Source organism: Haliotis cracherodii, unplaced genomic scaffold, assembly GCF_022045235.1.
Source record: "Haliotis cracherodii isolate W230 unplaced genomic scaffold, xgHalCrac1.p SCAF_29, whole genome shotgun sequence".
NCBI lineage: Eukaryota > Metazoa > Mollusca > Gastropoda > Lepetellida > Haliotidae > Haliotis > Haliotis cracherodii.
Genome location: NW_027266285.1, coordinates 1774270 through 1790728, shown reverse-complemented (window position 1 = coordinate 1790728; position 16459 = coordinate 1774270). Strand labels below are relative to the sequence as shown.

The 16459-nt window shown below is 44.3% G+C and overlaps 1 protein-coding gene across 1 annotated transcript in view; it reads right to left on the bottom strand.

Annotated features, from left to right (window-relative positions):
• LOC139473516 (tyrosine-protein phosphatase non-receptor type 23-like) overlaps positions 1–16459 on the bottom strand; it is a 48528-nt gene that overhangs the window by 25049 nt on the left and 7020 nt on the right. Inside the window, exons 7-17 of the mRNA XM_071256135.1 lie at positions 10283–10441; positions 9465–9523; positions 8878–8957; positions 8355–8469; positions 7313–7378; positions 6990–7129; positions 6486–6577; positions 5721–5925; positions 5207–5367; positions 773–924; positions 299–492 (exon numbers count right to left, since the gene is read on the bottom strand). Coding sequence (XP_071112236.1) covers positions 299–492; positions 773–924; positions 5207–5367; positions 5721–5925; positions 6486–6577; positions 6990–7129; positions 7313–7378; positions 8355–8469; positions 8878–8957; positions 9465–9523; positions 10283–10441 — 1423 coding nt within the window. The remainder of the gene's footprint in view (positions 1–298; positions 493–772; positions 925–5206; positions 5368–5720; positions 5926–6485; positions 6578–6989; positions 7130–7312; positions 7379–8354; positions 8470–8877; positions 8958–9464; positions 9524–10282; positions 10442–16459) is intronic.

Genomic DNA, 16459 nt, shown 5'->3' with positions numbered 1-16459 from the left:
ATTTATTGTTTCAAAGCCAAACATAATGACTTCTTAACATATACTGATTCTATATCAATACATTTTCTTTGATATCTGAACCAGGCCACACTACACGCTCATGACCAAATAAAGTGGTCACATTATGAGCATGAATATATATGATAAGTGCACACAGTTGTACTCCACAGACAGCAATACTTCAGCTACATCTGGGTCTGTGAAACCTGGAGCCAAAGATATGATCCACATTATTTGGGTATGAATACACACACTCCTCATTAGAATGGTTCTTTCAACAAAGACTCATACTACAGACCTTTGGCAGCAAACCTCTTATTGATCTGATCTCTCTCCTCCTGCTGAACCTTGCACACAGATCGACACCGAGTCAGAATTCGACCGACTGTTTCCTCCAGTTTCTTGTAATACTCCAGGCCTTTCTGCGACTTCCCCATCAGATCCTCATACACCTCATAGGACTTGATGAGTTCACTGATCCGGGCATCCCGTCTGTGGAGACAGCATAGGTCATTATGGCCTTAACTGAGGTGCTGGGATGAGTGACTGCCAGTCAGCAGTATGCAATTAGGTGGATTAGATGGAGCTGGGCCGAACACAGCCTTGGACATAATATTAACCATGTCATCACATGTCTGTGGGAAGGACACCCGAAACGATGCATGCTAAAGACAATGATCACTTCAGTGAATGGTGTCCACCAGACAAAGGATCACAACAAATGTTCAGTGGATTCTTGATGGTGGCTTATTTGGTGTCATGATAGACTTACCTGGCAATAGATTCACTAGTGGCCTTCCTGATAGTGGCGTATCTAGCGTTGGTATCGGTGAGGGCTCGGAGGATGTTGTCCTGGGCCCCAAGGTTCTGTTGCATAAGGGTCACCAGCTTGTCATGTTTCTTCAACTGCTCCTCAAAGATGCTCTGCAGCAAGAAGCCAGTATTTGATTTTTGCCAGGTATGTATCTGTAGTTTCTTATTATTCTTCACAATCCCAATCAAATTGTAAGTAGGGAAATAACTAACCCTCTCTTCACTCATTTATACATTATTCCCTTCAGAACTAACACATAGCTAACCAGGATCCCTCACAGTAATCAGAACTGACACACAGCTACCCTGGAACACTTGCAGTAATCAGAACTAATATAAAGCTATCCTGGAACAATTGCAGTAATCAGACATAACACACATCTACCCTGGAACCCTTGCAGTAATCAGAACAAACACACAGCTAACCAGGATCTCTTGCAGTAATCAGAAATAACATAAAGCTACCCTCGAACACTTGCAGTAATCAGAACTAACATTAAGCTAGCCTGGAACACTTGCAGTAATCAGAACTAACACACAGCTACCCTGGAACACTTGCAGTAATCAGAACTAACATAAAGCTACCCTGGAACACTTGCAGTAATCAGAACTAACATAAGCTACCCTGGAACACTTGCAGTAATCAGAAATAACACACAGCTACCCTGGAACACTTGCAGTAATCAGAACTAACATAAAGCTACCCTGGAACCCTTGCTGTAATCAGAAATAACACACAGCTAACCAGGATCTCTTGCAGTAATCAGAAATAACACACAGCTACCCTAGAACCCTTGCAGTAATCAGAAATAACACACAGCTAACCAGGATCTCTTGCAGTAATCAGAAATAACACACAGCTAACCAGGATCTCTTGCAGTAATCAGAAATAACACACAGCTACCCTGGAACACTTGCAGTAATCAGAAATAACATAAAGCTACCCTGGAACACTTGCAGTAATCAGAACTAACATAAAGCTACCCTGGAACACTTGCAGTAATCAGAAATAACATAAAGCTACCCTGGAACCCTTGCAGTAATCAGAAATAACACACAGCTACCCTGGAACACTTGCAGTGGTCAGAAATAACACACAGCTAACCAGGATCTCTTGCAGTAATCAGAACTAACACACAGCTACCCTGGACCACTTTCAGTAATCAGAAATAACATAAAGCTACCCTGGAACACTTGCAGTAATCAGAAATAACATAAAGCTACCCTGGAACACTTGCAGTAATCAGAAATAACACACAGCTAACCAGGATCTCTTGCAGTAATCAGAAATAACATAAAGCTACCCTGGAACACTTGCAGTAATCAGAACTAACATAAAGCTACCCTGGAACACTTGCAGTAATCAGAACTAACATAAAGCTACCCTGGAACACTTGCAGTAATCAGAAATAACCTTACAGTAATCAGAACTAACACAAAGCTATCCTGGAACACTTGCAGTAATCAGAACTAACATAAAGCTACCCTGGAACACTTGCAGTAATCAGAACTAACACACAGCTACCCTGGAACACTTGCAGTGGTCAGAAATAGCACACAGCTAACCAGTATCTCTTGCAGTAATCAGAACTAACATAAAGCTACCCTGGAACACTTGCAGTAATCAGAAATAACATAAAGCTACCCTAGAACACTTGCAGTAATCAGAAATAACATAAAGCTACCCTGGAACACTTGCAGTAATCAGAAATAACATAAAGCTATCCTGGAACACTTGCAGTAATCAGAACTAACATAAAGCTACCCTGGAACACTTGCAGTAATCAGAACTAACACACAGCTACCCTGGAACACTTGCAGTGGTCAGAAATAGCACACAGCTAACCAGTATCTCTTGCAGTAATCAGAACTAACATAAAGCTACCCTGGAACACTTGCAGTAATCAGAAATAACACACAGCTACCCTAGAACACTTGCAGTAATCAGAAATAACATAAAGCTACCCTGGAACACTTGCAGTAATCAGAACTAACATAAAGCTACCCTGGAACACTTGCAGTAATCAGAAATAACATAAAGCTACCCTGGAACACTTGCAGTAATCAGAAATAACACACAGCTAACCAGGATCTCTTGCAGTAATCAGAAATAACACACAGCTATCCTGAAACACCTGCAGTAATCAGAACTAACATAAAGCTAACCTGGAACACTTGCAGTAATCAGAAATAACATAAAGCTACCCTGGAACACTTGCAGTAATCAGAACTAACACACAGCTACCCTGGAACACTTGCAGTGGTCAAAAATAGCACACAGCTAACCAGTATCTCTTGCAGTAATCAGAACTAACATAAAGCTACCCTGGAACACTTGCAGTAATCAGAAATAACATAAAGCTACCCTAGAACACTTGCAGTAATCAGAAATAACATAAAGCTACCCTGGAACACTTGCAGTAATCAGAAATAACATAAAGCTATCCTGGAACACTTGCAGTAATCAGAACTAACATAAAGCTACCCTGGAACACTTGCAGTAATCAGAACTAACACACAGCTACCCTGGAACACTTGCAGTGGTCAGAAATAGCACACAGCTAACCAGTATCTCTTGCAGTAATCAGAACTAACATAAAGCTACCCTGGAACACTTGCAGTAATCAGAAATAACACACAGCTACCCTAGAACACTTGCAGTAATCAGAACTAACATAAAGCTACCCTGGAACACTTGCAGTAATCAGAACTAACATAAAGCTACCCTGGAACACTTGCAGTAATCAGAAATAACATAAAGCTACCCTGGAACACTTGCAGTAATCAGAAATAACACACAGCTAACCAGGATCTCTTGCAGTAATCAGAAATAACACACAGCTACCCTGAAACACCTGCAGCAATCAGAACTAACATAAAGCTACCCTGGAACACTTGCAGTAATCAGAACTAACATAAAGCTACCCTGGAACACTTGCAGTAATCAGAAATAACACACAGCTAACCAGGATCTCTTGCAGTAATCAGAAATAACACACAGCTACCCTGGAACACTTGCAGTAATCAGAACTAACATAAAGCTACCTTGGAACACTTGCAGTAATCAGAACTAACAGAAAGCTATCCTGGAACACTTGCAGTAATCAGAAATAACACACAGCTAACCAGGATCTCTTGCAGTAATCAGAAATAACACACAGCTACCCTGGAACACTTGCAGTAATCAGAACTAACATAAAGCTACCTTGGAACACTTGCAGTAATCAGAACTAACAGAAAGCTATCCTGGAACACTTGCAGTAATCAGAAATAACATAAAGCTACCCTGGAACCCTTGCAGTAATCAGAAATAACACACAGCTACCCTGGAACACTTGCAGTGGTCAGAAATAACACACAGCTAACCAGGATCTCTTGCAGTAATCAGAACTAACACACAGCTACCCTGGAACACTTTCAGTAATCAGAAATAACATAAAGCTACCCTGGAACACTTGCAGTAATCAGAACTAACATAAAGCTACCCTGGAACACTTGCAGTAATCAGAAATAACATAAAGCTACCCTGGAACACTTGCAGTAATCAGAAATAACCTTACAGTAATCAGAACTAACACAAAGCTATCCTGGAACACTTGCAGTAATCAGAACTAACATAAAGCTACCCTGGAACACTTGCAGTAATCAGAACTAACACACAGCTACCCTGGAACACTTGCAGTGGTCAGAAATAGCACACAGCTAACCAGTATCTCTTGCAGTAATCAGAACTAACATAAAGCTACCCTGGAACACTTGCAGTAATCAGAAATAACATAAAGCTACCCTAGAACACTTGCAGTTATCAGAAATAACATAAAGCTACCCTGGAACACTTGCAGTAATCAGAAATAACATAAAGCTATCCTGGAACACTTGCAGTAATCAGAACTAACATAAAGCTACCCTGGAACACTTGCAGTAATCAGAAATAACACACAGCTACCCTGGAACACTTTCAGTAATCAGAACTAACACACAGCTACCCTGGAACACTTGCAGTAATCAGAAATAACAAAAAGCTATCCTGGAACACTTGCAGTAATCAGAACTAACATAAAGCTACCCTGGAACCCTTACAGTAATCAGAACTAACACAAAGCTATCCTGGAACACTTGCAGTAATCAGAACTAACATAAAGCTACCCTGGAACACTTGCAGTAATCAGAAAAAACACACAGCTACCCAGGATCCCTTGTGGTAATCAGAACTAACACACAGCTAACCAGACTTGCAGTAATCAGAACTAGCACACAGCTAACCAGGATCCCTTGCAGTAATCAGAACTAGCACACAGCTAACCAGGATCCCTTGCAGTAATCAGAACTAGCACACAGCTAACCAGGATCCCTTGCAGTAATCAGAAATAACACACAAACTTCACAAACTTACATCTTTACTGCCACTATCTTGAGTGACCAGTACGTTTGTGATGTCATCATTCTGGACCTGTGCACGAAGCTCTTCCATCAAATTCTGACGTTGTTTTTTCATCTCATCAACCTTTGACAGAAGTCGCTGAAGTTCCTGTACAAGGGCTTCATCCTCTGGTGCTGAAACAGGTGATGGATGTAAAGGATGGTTAGCAGGTTTTCACTCATAAGCCATTATTATTAATTCAGACTTCGGATTCCTGTGCCTATGTCAGTTGATCAACATTCTGATCACATCCACAAGTCCAGAAAAGGTGATAAACATCCAAATGGATGAAGCATCGTACTACATCAATAATCCGTATTACGTGAGTGACTGAATATTGTCTTCTTCCACAGTCAGCAATACTTCCTGGCCACATGAAATTTACACTTTCAAATGTTGAAGTAATGACCCCAAACAAAACTGAATGATTATGAGATTCCATTGTAACAGAAACATGTCACAGCCTCAGTGGACTCACTGCACTTACAGTTGGTCAACTCTTGTTTGGGCAGTGTGGCCTGGAGGTCATCCGGTGCTCCGGCCAGCAGGCGGAGGTTGGCAATGTGGACATTCATGGCCTTGTGGAGGTTTTCATTCGACTGGCTGCCCTGTTTGTGTTTCTCACGCTGCATCTCCGTGTCTTTGCGGATCTCAGACAACACAATATTGGGGGCTCGGCTGCCAAATGTTTTCTGTAACAAAAAGATTATTCTCATCAGAAAACATCTATTTCAGGAAAAGTTATACATGCCTAATATCTAAACTTCTCTGGCATATGTATACAGCATCTTGGTCCCTTGATGCCATCACAACACTGACTGTTATTTAAAAACACTTGACCACAAGACCCGCCTTATCTCACTGATAATTGGAAATCCTGCACCATTTGATATTAATTTTATATTCATAAAGTTTGCAAAGTCATTCTCAAAGGCAATCTATAAAATTTAACAATTGATAGTTTCATGACAAATACTTAATACAGAGAGTAAAATGGTGTTGCCAATGAGAGTTCTAGCCATTAAGTCACATGCGGCTGTCTGTCCATTGATATTTATCATTTAAAATCAATTCAATATTTCTAATAAGTAATGCAAACATCATTTGTTCTGTAAGTGATTTCTGATTGGTTGTTGAACAGGCCACAGAACTGAGTGCTCACACTGGTTTTATTTCTCTTGCATGATTTGCAAACATTTCTCCATGTCGTCCCCCAAGTAACAATATTCCCCCAATATTCTTGATCACTCACCTGGAAGTGTTCATCCTGTTTCCTCTCCTCATCCAACAAACCAAAGATTTCTTTCAAGTTGAGCTCCACCTCAGTAGCAGTACCAGCAACAGCTGCAACACAAGGCACACATCTTCACAGTGTTTTGTTGTGCTAACCAACTGAGTTACCATGCTGCAGTTTAACATGGACACCCCTCTCAAACACAGTATATGAACACGGAGCTGACCAGTCCTTGTTTTATACCTGTAATGCTAGCAGGGTAACAACAAGTACTATCTTTTAACTTATTTTGGTTTGACACAGCCAGCGAATCAAACCACCAAGCTTCCACTCTCCGGGTAGACGTTGCATCCACTAGACCACAGAGGTGGTCCTATTTGTGAAGATGAGATTATAGTTCACAAATTTCTGGACAAAGTCTGACCTGGCCATCATCGCAGCCTGTTGTCTGGATGCTATTGACCAGATGAGCTAATTTACAGACCACCGCGATATAGATTTAATAGTGTGGCATAACCTGACCTGCCATGGACTCTATCAGGCTTTGGATGGCGCCAGTTTTGACACTCATGGCTGCACATTTCTCCAGTAGTTCTTGTGGCAGGGGCTCCATCCTCGGCATCAACTTGTGGGGGTCAAGTTGCAGTGATGACATGTATTGTCTGCAAGAAACCAGCATGCTCATATTATCCTGCACTACCACTCTTAACATGATTAAGCGACACATCAAAATAATATTTCTAAAAATTCAAATTATACACTAAACAAATAATTCCTGCATGATAATACCCTAAGGTGAGTACTTGACCAATTAGAGTTTGCAATGTTGTCCAAAGTTTTCTTACTCAAGTTCCATGGATTTCTCCTCCACCTCTCCACTGACCTTCCTCAAAAGTTTCGCCTTCTCCTCACTGAAACATGACAACATGCACAGACTGTTACATCAATGTCAGCCATGTATACCATGTAAAGTATGTATACCAAGACACAACAATTTAATTCAACATACACAATTACTTTTTCAACTGTCACATACTTATATTATGAGCATGGTGAGTGAGTTTGCAAATGTACTTAAGATATAGCTAGTCACATCGGCTGGACTCACTAGGACATTGGCCTCACAGGCAGGAATCCATAATGGCACTGTGACAATCACATGACACAACAAAACCTGGTGGCAGTGGGCAATTTATATAAATATCCAAATTGTTTTCTTCTGTCTTCAAAACATAGTTTACAGATAACTTCTGTTGAACTCAGAATAACATGTATTTTAAAGCGGTCATCATATTATGCAATGTTAAAAGATGGTACTTGTTGTCACCCTGGATGGCACTCGGCTTGGTAGGCTTGGAGTCAGTACACTGTTCCTGAGTGGGGCATACAGTTAAACTGCAGCATGGTATCTCAGTGAGCTAGCACTATAAAATTGTCATAAGTCCAGACTAGTACAAGCAGATAGACACAGACACAGACACACCACACCACACCCCACCCCACCCCACCCCACCCCACCCCACCCCACCACACCACACCCCACCACACCACACCACACCACACCACACCACACCACACCACACCACACCACACCACACACCACACTACACATCACTACACCACACCACACCACACCACACCACACCACACATCGCTACAGGAGTGCAATAATCTTGAATGCAACGTTAAACCCCATATCAAACCGGACTGATCAAAGTAATGGTTATCACTGTTGTCATGAGGACAGCTGAGAGTTGGTCCTTGTGGCAGTGACACCAAACTACTTTCATACACCGCAGACAATTGTGACCATGTGGTTCCCATTTGAGTAAACTCTCAGGCTATCTGGGATCTGCTGCAGACACTATACACCTCCATCTGCATTACCTGTACACTGAGGATGCTTCATGCGCTTCCATTGGCACAAGTTTTTGGAAAATATCCGGACCAGAAATCTCTGGATCTGTTGGGTTGAATGGGATCCCCTTCACCAGTGATGCCCCTGGAAATATGGAAATTTGGAAACTATGAAGTACCACTGTCTGGAAACTGTACCAAATGTCCTCAAGACAAACAATGCATAGAAACTGAATCAAATGTCCTCAAGACAAACAATGCATAGAAACTGTACCAAATATCCTAAAGACAAATGATGCATAGAAACTGAATCAAATGTCCTCAAGACAAACGATGCATAGAAACTGAATCAAATGTCCTCAAGACAAATGATGCACAGAAACTGAATCAAATGTCCTAAAGATAAACAATGCATAATCTTGAAATGGAAAACTTCGGTTCTTGAAGCTAATTTTTCATAGCTAAAACAAAATACTTTCAACCATGTTCATTGTGTTGAGGAGCATGTTCCAAACAAAGCCAATTTAATATGTTTACAAACAAATGCACTTACCTTTTATTTCTGGCAGACTGTCTAATGCAGGAACTTTTTCATGGTACACAAAATCATTGTCTTTTTTGGCCGAGTTGAATCTGAAAATTAGAACAACATCCAATTCACATGTAAATACAGATATAGTTTTCTACATTATGATTGCTTTCCTGATTGGTTTCCTGATCACTAACTGGTCAACTCCTACCCGTGAATACATCAACACTGATTGACAAAATTACAAAACATCCTTGAAATTTTGTTTTGATAATACAGTTCATATGTTACTCAAATGTTACTCATGGTCAGTCCTGTGAGATTGTCTCCGTCTTCCAGTTTCTAACACAAACCAAAGTCCTGAATCAATTTAATTAGTTGAAATTGGGTTTTAAACACAGCTTTAAACAGTATCTCAGTTATCATAGACAGTTATCACCAAGGTGAGGATGCCAAGCACTAATAAGATGTTTATAACGTTCATAGACAAAGAATTGGGGAAAGACTGTGAATCGTGATTCATCCTGCTGTGTAGTCTGGGGCTACTTGGCCACCAAGGCCCTCTCTGTGTAGACAATCTCTGTATGTTACTATTGTTACCGGTTACTTACTTTCCTCCAACTACATCTTGAGCAAATTTCAGAGCATCTTGGACTTCAGGAACCTCATTCTGTGAACACAAGGTATTGATATGTCAGCATTAGAAGGTAGTCTTACAAGTAGAAGATCAGATGTTATATTATAACTACACTATTATAATATACTTCTGATTAGTTTTTCAAGAACATAAACATATAAATAAATAATAAAAAAGACCACATTCACACCATGTTTTCTAGACTTCAATCAGAGCCATTTACAATACAAAGATCAAACATTTACACAAATACAGCAAACAGACAAACAATAACACCCAAAGCCAGGACAGAAGCAGTAAATATGATTACTCGTCTTATTTCAATATTTCCACAGCAACTCATTACTGACATTCAAATGTCAATGCGATAGTGAACAGCTGATGATTGATTTTGTGAGGGAAATGAATGATATTTGAAAGTATTGGATCTGTGTTGGTGGGCTTAACAACAAAAACATGATTTAATTAACAAACAGGCCGAAAAAAAGAAACTATCAAAAACAGTATGAGTGTAAAAAAAAAGAAAACAAACTGTGCAAGATGCACGGTGGAGCGAGTTTGAATGAATGGTGATGAATGTAGATGGCAGGGATTTTGTACATTTTGCCATAAGTTACAACTGAGAACATAAAACTTGATGAAATTTAACAGGGCAAGTGTAAATATTGCAGGACAAGTACAAATATCATCTACTTGCCCTGCTGGACAAGTTGGTTTTATGAAATTTTTGAAGCCCTCCCATTGTCTACTGACTGATGTTGGAAGATTTTCAGAATCTTGAATGACCCTGACCTTGGCTAGTTTCATGCTCTCGTTGAGTTTGTCATGACTGGCCTGGAAGTATGCCAGTCTCTCTCCCATTTTCTGCTGGTCCTCTGACTGCCGCCCCATGTAGTAGAACGTGATGCACTGGTAGAAACACACCTTTAACTCCATACGCTTCCTCCAGTCCTGGGACAGAGAAACACTCATGGTCAAGATCATCCCAGTCAGTCAGACACAACACACTACAACTCCATACACTTGTCCTGGGACAGAGAAACACTCATGGTCAAGATCATCCCAGTCAGTCAGACACAACAAACTACAACTCCATACACTAGTCCTGGGACAGAGAAACACTCATGGTCAAGATCATCCCAGTCAGTCAGTAACAACAAACTACAACTCCATACACTAGTCCTGGGACAGAGAAACACTCATGGTCAAGATCATCCCAGTCAGTCAAACACAACAAACTACAACTCTATACACTAGTCCTGTGACAGAGAAACACTCATGGTCAAGTTCATCCCAGTCAGTCAGACACAACAAACTACAACTCCATACACTTCCCCCAGTCCTGGGACAGAGAAACACTCATGGTCAAGATTATCCCAGTCAGTCAAACACAACACACAACAACTCCATACACTTCCCCCAGTCCTGGGACAGAGAAACACTCATGGTCAAGATTATCCCAGTCAGTCAGACACAACACACAACAACTCCATACACTTCCCCCAGTCCTGGGACAGAGAAACACTCATGGTCAAGATCATCCCAGTCAGTCAGACACAACAAACTGCAACTCAATACACTAGTCCTGTGACAGAGAAACACTCATGGTCAAGATCATCCCAGTCAGTCAGACACAACAAACTACAACTCCATACACTAGTCCTGGGACAGAGAAACACTCATGATCAAGATCATCCCAGTCAGTCAGACACAACACACTACAACTCCATACACTTCCCCCAGTCCTGGGACAGAGAAACACTCATGGTCAAGATCCTCCCAGTCAGTCAGACACAACACACAACAACTCCATACACTAGTCCTGTGACAGAGAAACACTCATGGTCAAGATCATCCCAGTCAGTCAGACACAACAAACTACAACTCCATACACTAGTCCTGGGACAGAGAAACACTCATGGTCAAGATCATCCCGGTCAGTCAGACACAACAAACTACAACTTTTACAAACCTGTAGAGGTTATGAATTCTCTGATGAAATCCTCCTTGGGGCACTTATTGCATTTTCCAGGCTACAGAAAATCTACATGACATGTTGTAACTATTTTGTTCATAATAAAATATTACCACACTAAAAAACAAACGTTTTTTTGAGTATGATGAATGTTGCCTTCCCGTCTACCTGACATCACCGCCACAAGAAACGCCGCCTTCCAGCTCAACAGCTGAAGGGAGAGAGACGATAGATCCCGAAAGGAAGGCCGGACAGCCAATCAAGAACGATTGACAAGTCCCATGCGGCCAAGCCGTTGTCTAGTCGCGACTGGAGGAACTCCAGGACAGCTACTAGATCTGCAGAAAAGGGATCTGGGACCCCCCTATCGACACACCATCGCGCATAGCAGGCCCATCTATCCTCATACTGAACGTTTGTCGAATCCGTCCAGTATTGTGTCTGCAACTCGTGCAGGAATACTGCTCTTCTGGAGGCGATTCCTGACAGTGGCCAAGCCACCCACTGAATCCTGGGATTCGGGTGGAGGGCCCCGTTCTGGGATAGGAAGTGTTGGAACACCAACCTGACCGCTCTCAGTTCGAGCACATTGATGTGCAGTGAGATCTCTTACTGGGACCATAGTCCCGATGCTGTGTGATCGTTCAGAACACCTCCCCAGCCGGAGAGTGACGCGTCTGTTTGAACTGTGAGAGACAGAACGGGAGTGTCGAGGGGGAGCCCCCGGGACAGATTCCCGTCCTCGGTCCACCACTGAAGGTGTGTAATGAGCCATGTCGGGGTCTCGAGTATCGTCTCGAGGTCCTCCGAGTTCGCCAATGATGTGGCCAAGCCACCCACTGAATCCTGGGAATCGGGTGGAGGGCCCCGTTCTGGGATAGGAAGTGTTGGAACACCAACCTGACCGCTCTCAGTTCGAGCACATTGATGTGCAGTGAGATCTCTTACTGGGACCATAGTCCCGATGCTGTGTGATCGTTCAGAACACCTCCCCAGCCGGAGAGTGACGCGTCTGTTTGAACTGTGAGAGACGGAACGGGAGTGTCGAGGGGGAGCCCCCGGGACAGATTCCCGTCCTCGGTCCACCACTGAAGGTGTGTAATGAGCCATGTCGGGGTCTCGAGTATCGTCTCGAGGTCCTCCGAGTTCGCCCATAGCTGGCGCAACGCTTGTTGAATGGGTCGCATTCTTAAGCGCGCTCGCCAAACCACATCTACTGTCGCTGCCAAGTTGCCTAGCAACTGGAGCCAAGTACGAGCAGTGTGCCTGTTGGAGGTAAGGAACTGTAAGGTTACGCTCCTGACCTTGGCAATGCAGTCTTGAGTTAGGGAGACAATCCCTCTCTCTCTGTTGAAATTCGCCTCCAAGAAAGTCAGATTCTGAGCTGGGGTCAGATCCGAGTTCTTTAAATTGACTATCCACCCGAGCGTATTTAGAATGTCTAACACCTCTTGTGTAGCCATCTGCCTCATGTGGTGAGATAATGCACGTAGTAACCAGTCGTCGAGGTACAGGTGACATAACCGCCCTTTTGATCTGGCCACTTGGGCAGGAATCAACATCAGTTTGGTGAACACCCTCGGGGCCGTAGAGATCCCCAAGGGTAGAACCCGGAACTGATAACACTCCCCGTCGAAAGAAAACCTTAGGTATTTCTTGAATTCGTGGTGTATGGGTACGTGGAGGTAGGCGTCTTTGAGGTCTATTGACGTCAGCCATTCCCCTGTCTCTACAGTGGAGATCACTACGCGCAGTGTCTCCATCTTGAAGGACGGTACCTCTATTAATTTGTATAGCCTTCTCAAGTTGAGAATGGGTCTGAACCCTCCGCCTTTTTTGGTGACAAGGAAATACGTCAAGTAATAACCGTCTTTTTCCTGTCCCAAGGGTACTGGTTCTATAGCCGCCTTCTGTAGAAGCGCTACGACCTCGGCCCTTAGTATTTCTGCCTTCTCTCGGGTAGCGGGCACTGGGGTGTGCCTTATCCCGGAGAAGGGTGGCGGAGGCAGTCTCCATTGAGGCAAGTGGCCCTCCCTGAGTGTGGACAGGACCCAGGGGTTGGATGTTACCTTCTCCCATTCCGACAGGAATAGAGTAAGGCGGCCGCCTACGGGGACTGCTGGCTTGAGGGAGTGCATGCCGACAGTAGACAGTTCTGCGACTGGTCTTTGTGGGTTCACCCGGGGCGTCCCGAGGGTTACTGGGAACCCTGCACCTGTGGGTTCCCTGCATCTCGAAAAGGCTGCTGGGATTTACCCGCGCCTCTGCCCGTGCCTTTGCCTTTCTTGCCCCTCCCCGAGCCCCTGCCTGATGGAAGTGGCTGCTTCTAGGAAGGCTTGGGTTGCCGAGCCGGCATCTCGACATGGGAGGAGTCAAGTGGGGATGGCCGTTTGCGGGGCTTACTAGGCACTTCCAACAAGGCTTTTGAATCCTTGATGGAGGCGTAGAGCTCCGCGGCCTCCCGAACTACCTGCTGCACCCCCGAACCCATCCGAAAGGGGAGCGCCAGTAGCTCTTGGCGTGTGGATGCTGAATACTTAGACACAGACATCCATAACCTGCGCATTCCCATGATTGCGCACATCATTTGGGAGGCACAACTACGTATAGCGTCCCTCGCCAAATGACTGTGGACCTCAGTGAGTTGCCTGGCTAACTCCGATGAGTCGCTCTGGCCATCCCCCACCAGCTCCCTCTGCACCGCAGAAAGGTACGCTGAGTGGACCGTAATCCGAAGCTGTCGGCCGGCATTACGAAACTGCTCCTCCTCCCCTTCAGCTCGGTGCCAAAGAGGGGGTCGAAGACCGCCCCAGGGTCGCCGAGGTCCAGACACATTCGTCAACCGAAGGCACCTCGAAATCCCGGTCCTCTGCCATAGGATACCGTTTACTAAGTTCGGGTAGGTCGAACTTTTTTCGGTTACCCGATAACAGAGGATCGATGACCTCGTGCGCCAACGATGACAGAATACGCACCTTGGGGCGGCTTGCAAGGAGCAAACGCGTCCCCCGGAAGGCGGAACTCAGACAAGTCCGACTCGGGAGCGGGGGCAGCCACCTGCGGCAGTACCTGGACGACCTCCGATCCCCCGGCTGTCCCCGGCCCGAAGCCGAATCCCAGTCCCGAGGTGCTGGGGGTTCGAAAGAACCCACCTGACCACTGGGCGCGGAACCACAGGTTGAAGCCTCGGCCTCCGAGAAGGCTTCCGGCTCCGCCTGGGAAATAGGCGCGGAGGAAGTAAACTGGCCGGCGCCCGTCACCCCTCCGCTGGAGAGCAATCTCGATCCCGAGCCTAAGCCTGGTCTCGAGTCATCCCTGAGGCAAAGCGGCCTGCCACGGCCGACGCCGGGCATTCCACAAGGCCCCGAGGCCGCTTCCGACACCCGATATTCGGGAAGCCCCGCCCGTAACTCCTCGCGGAGCTGGGACTTGACCTCATCGAACATGTATGTCATCTGCGACCTCAAGATGGCAGAAATATCCGCCAGATTAACAGAAGGTGCTGGTGTAGGTGACTGTTCTACGGGAACACTACTAGACTGATACCCCGACTTCTTAGGCTCCTTATTGCTGGAGACCGAGGAAGAAGATGCGAGACCTTTACCCTTATTTCCCCTACCCTTACCCCCTTTACTTTTGGAAGGGGGGGGGGGGACTGACTTATCCCTTATGTCTGCCCCCGCCTCGAGAAGTCTCTTGTAGTGCAAAAGATCAGCATGGCGATTCTTGGACGCCTTGGGGGTGAAGCTGAGACAGACGGGGCAAGTTTGGTCATCGTGACCTAGTTCCGCTAGACAGCGAATACACGTGTCATGATTGTCCTGAGTGGGGATACTGGCCTCACAGCCGGAACACAATTTGAAGGCCTGTAAGAGACCGTAATTTATTTGAGCCGGTGTGGATGTATGTTTCATGTATAAGTGCAAGAGATATAACAGAAACAAACATTAAGGTGCCGTGCAAAAACGTAATGTAATATACGATATAATATATATACATTATTAAGGAGCTAGTAATTTAAAATACAAGCTTCTGACGTCCGATATACGGAGAAAGCCTGAGTTAATTCATTGAGACGTTAAGGGTCTCCTTTATATATTTAGAACTTCAGGTTATAATAGGAAATACGTAGTTTACATTGCAATGATAATGAACAACCATGTCGTTTTTATAAATGATCATGAGTTAGAGTATCAAAAAACAATGATGACTACCAAGCGTCGGCCATTACTTGAATGGACGTGCCACGTACGCATGGACGCCGAATTTACAACATCAAACTTAAAGGAAATGCGAGGTGTTACGCCTTTCCAAAAGAAAAGGGAATTTACCACACATACAGTTTGTTCAGCCATGTCTTCAACTCATGTGATCGTTCAATCGATTTGTTGACAGAAGAAAATTATCTGAGCTCTCTCATGTACGTCTTGATTGACAGATGACATGTGGAAAGTGAATTGGGTGTGAGTTGCTTCCCTTGGCGTTTGGCGCCAAAACGGGGAGCGGCCCTGTTTGGGTGGTCGTACATCATACACAAAAAAACGTTGTTTTTTAGTGTGGTAATATTTTATTAGGAACAAAATAGTTACAACATATCATTTAGATTTTCTGTAGCCTGGAAAATGCAATAAGTGCCCCAAGGAGGATTTAATCAGAAAGAGAATCCATACACTAGTCCTGGGACAGAGAAACACTCATGGTCAAGATCATCCCAGTCAGTCAGACACAACACACAACAACTCCATACACTTCCCCCAGTCCTGGGACAGAGAAATACTCATGGTCAAGATCATCCCAGTCAGTCAGACACAACACACAACAACTCCATACACTTCCCCCAGTCCTGGGACAGAGAAACACTCATGGTCAAGATCATTCCAGTCAGTCAATCAGACACAGCACACAACAACTCCATACACTAGTCCTGGGACAGAGAAACACTCATGGTCAAGATCATCCCAGTCAGTCAGACACAACAAACTACAACTCCATAC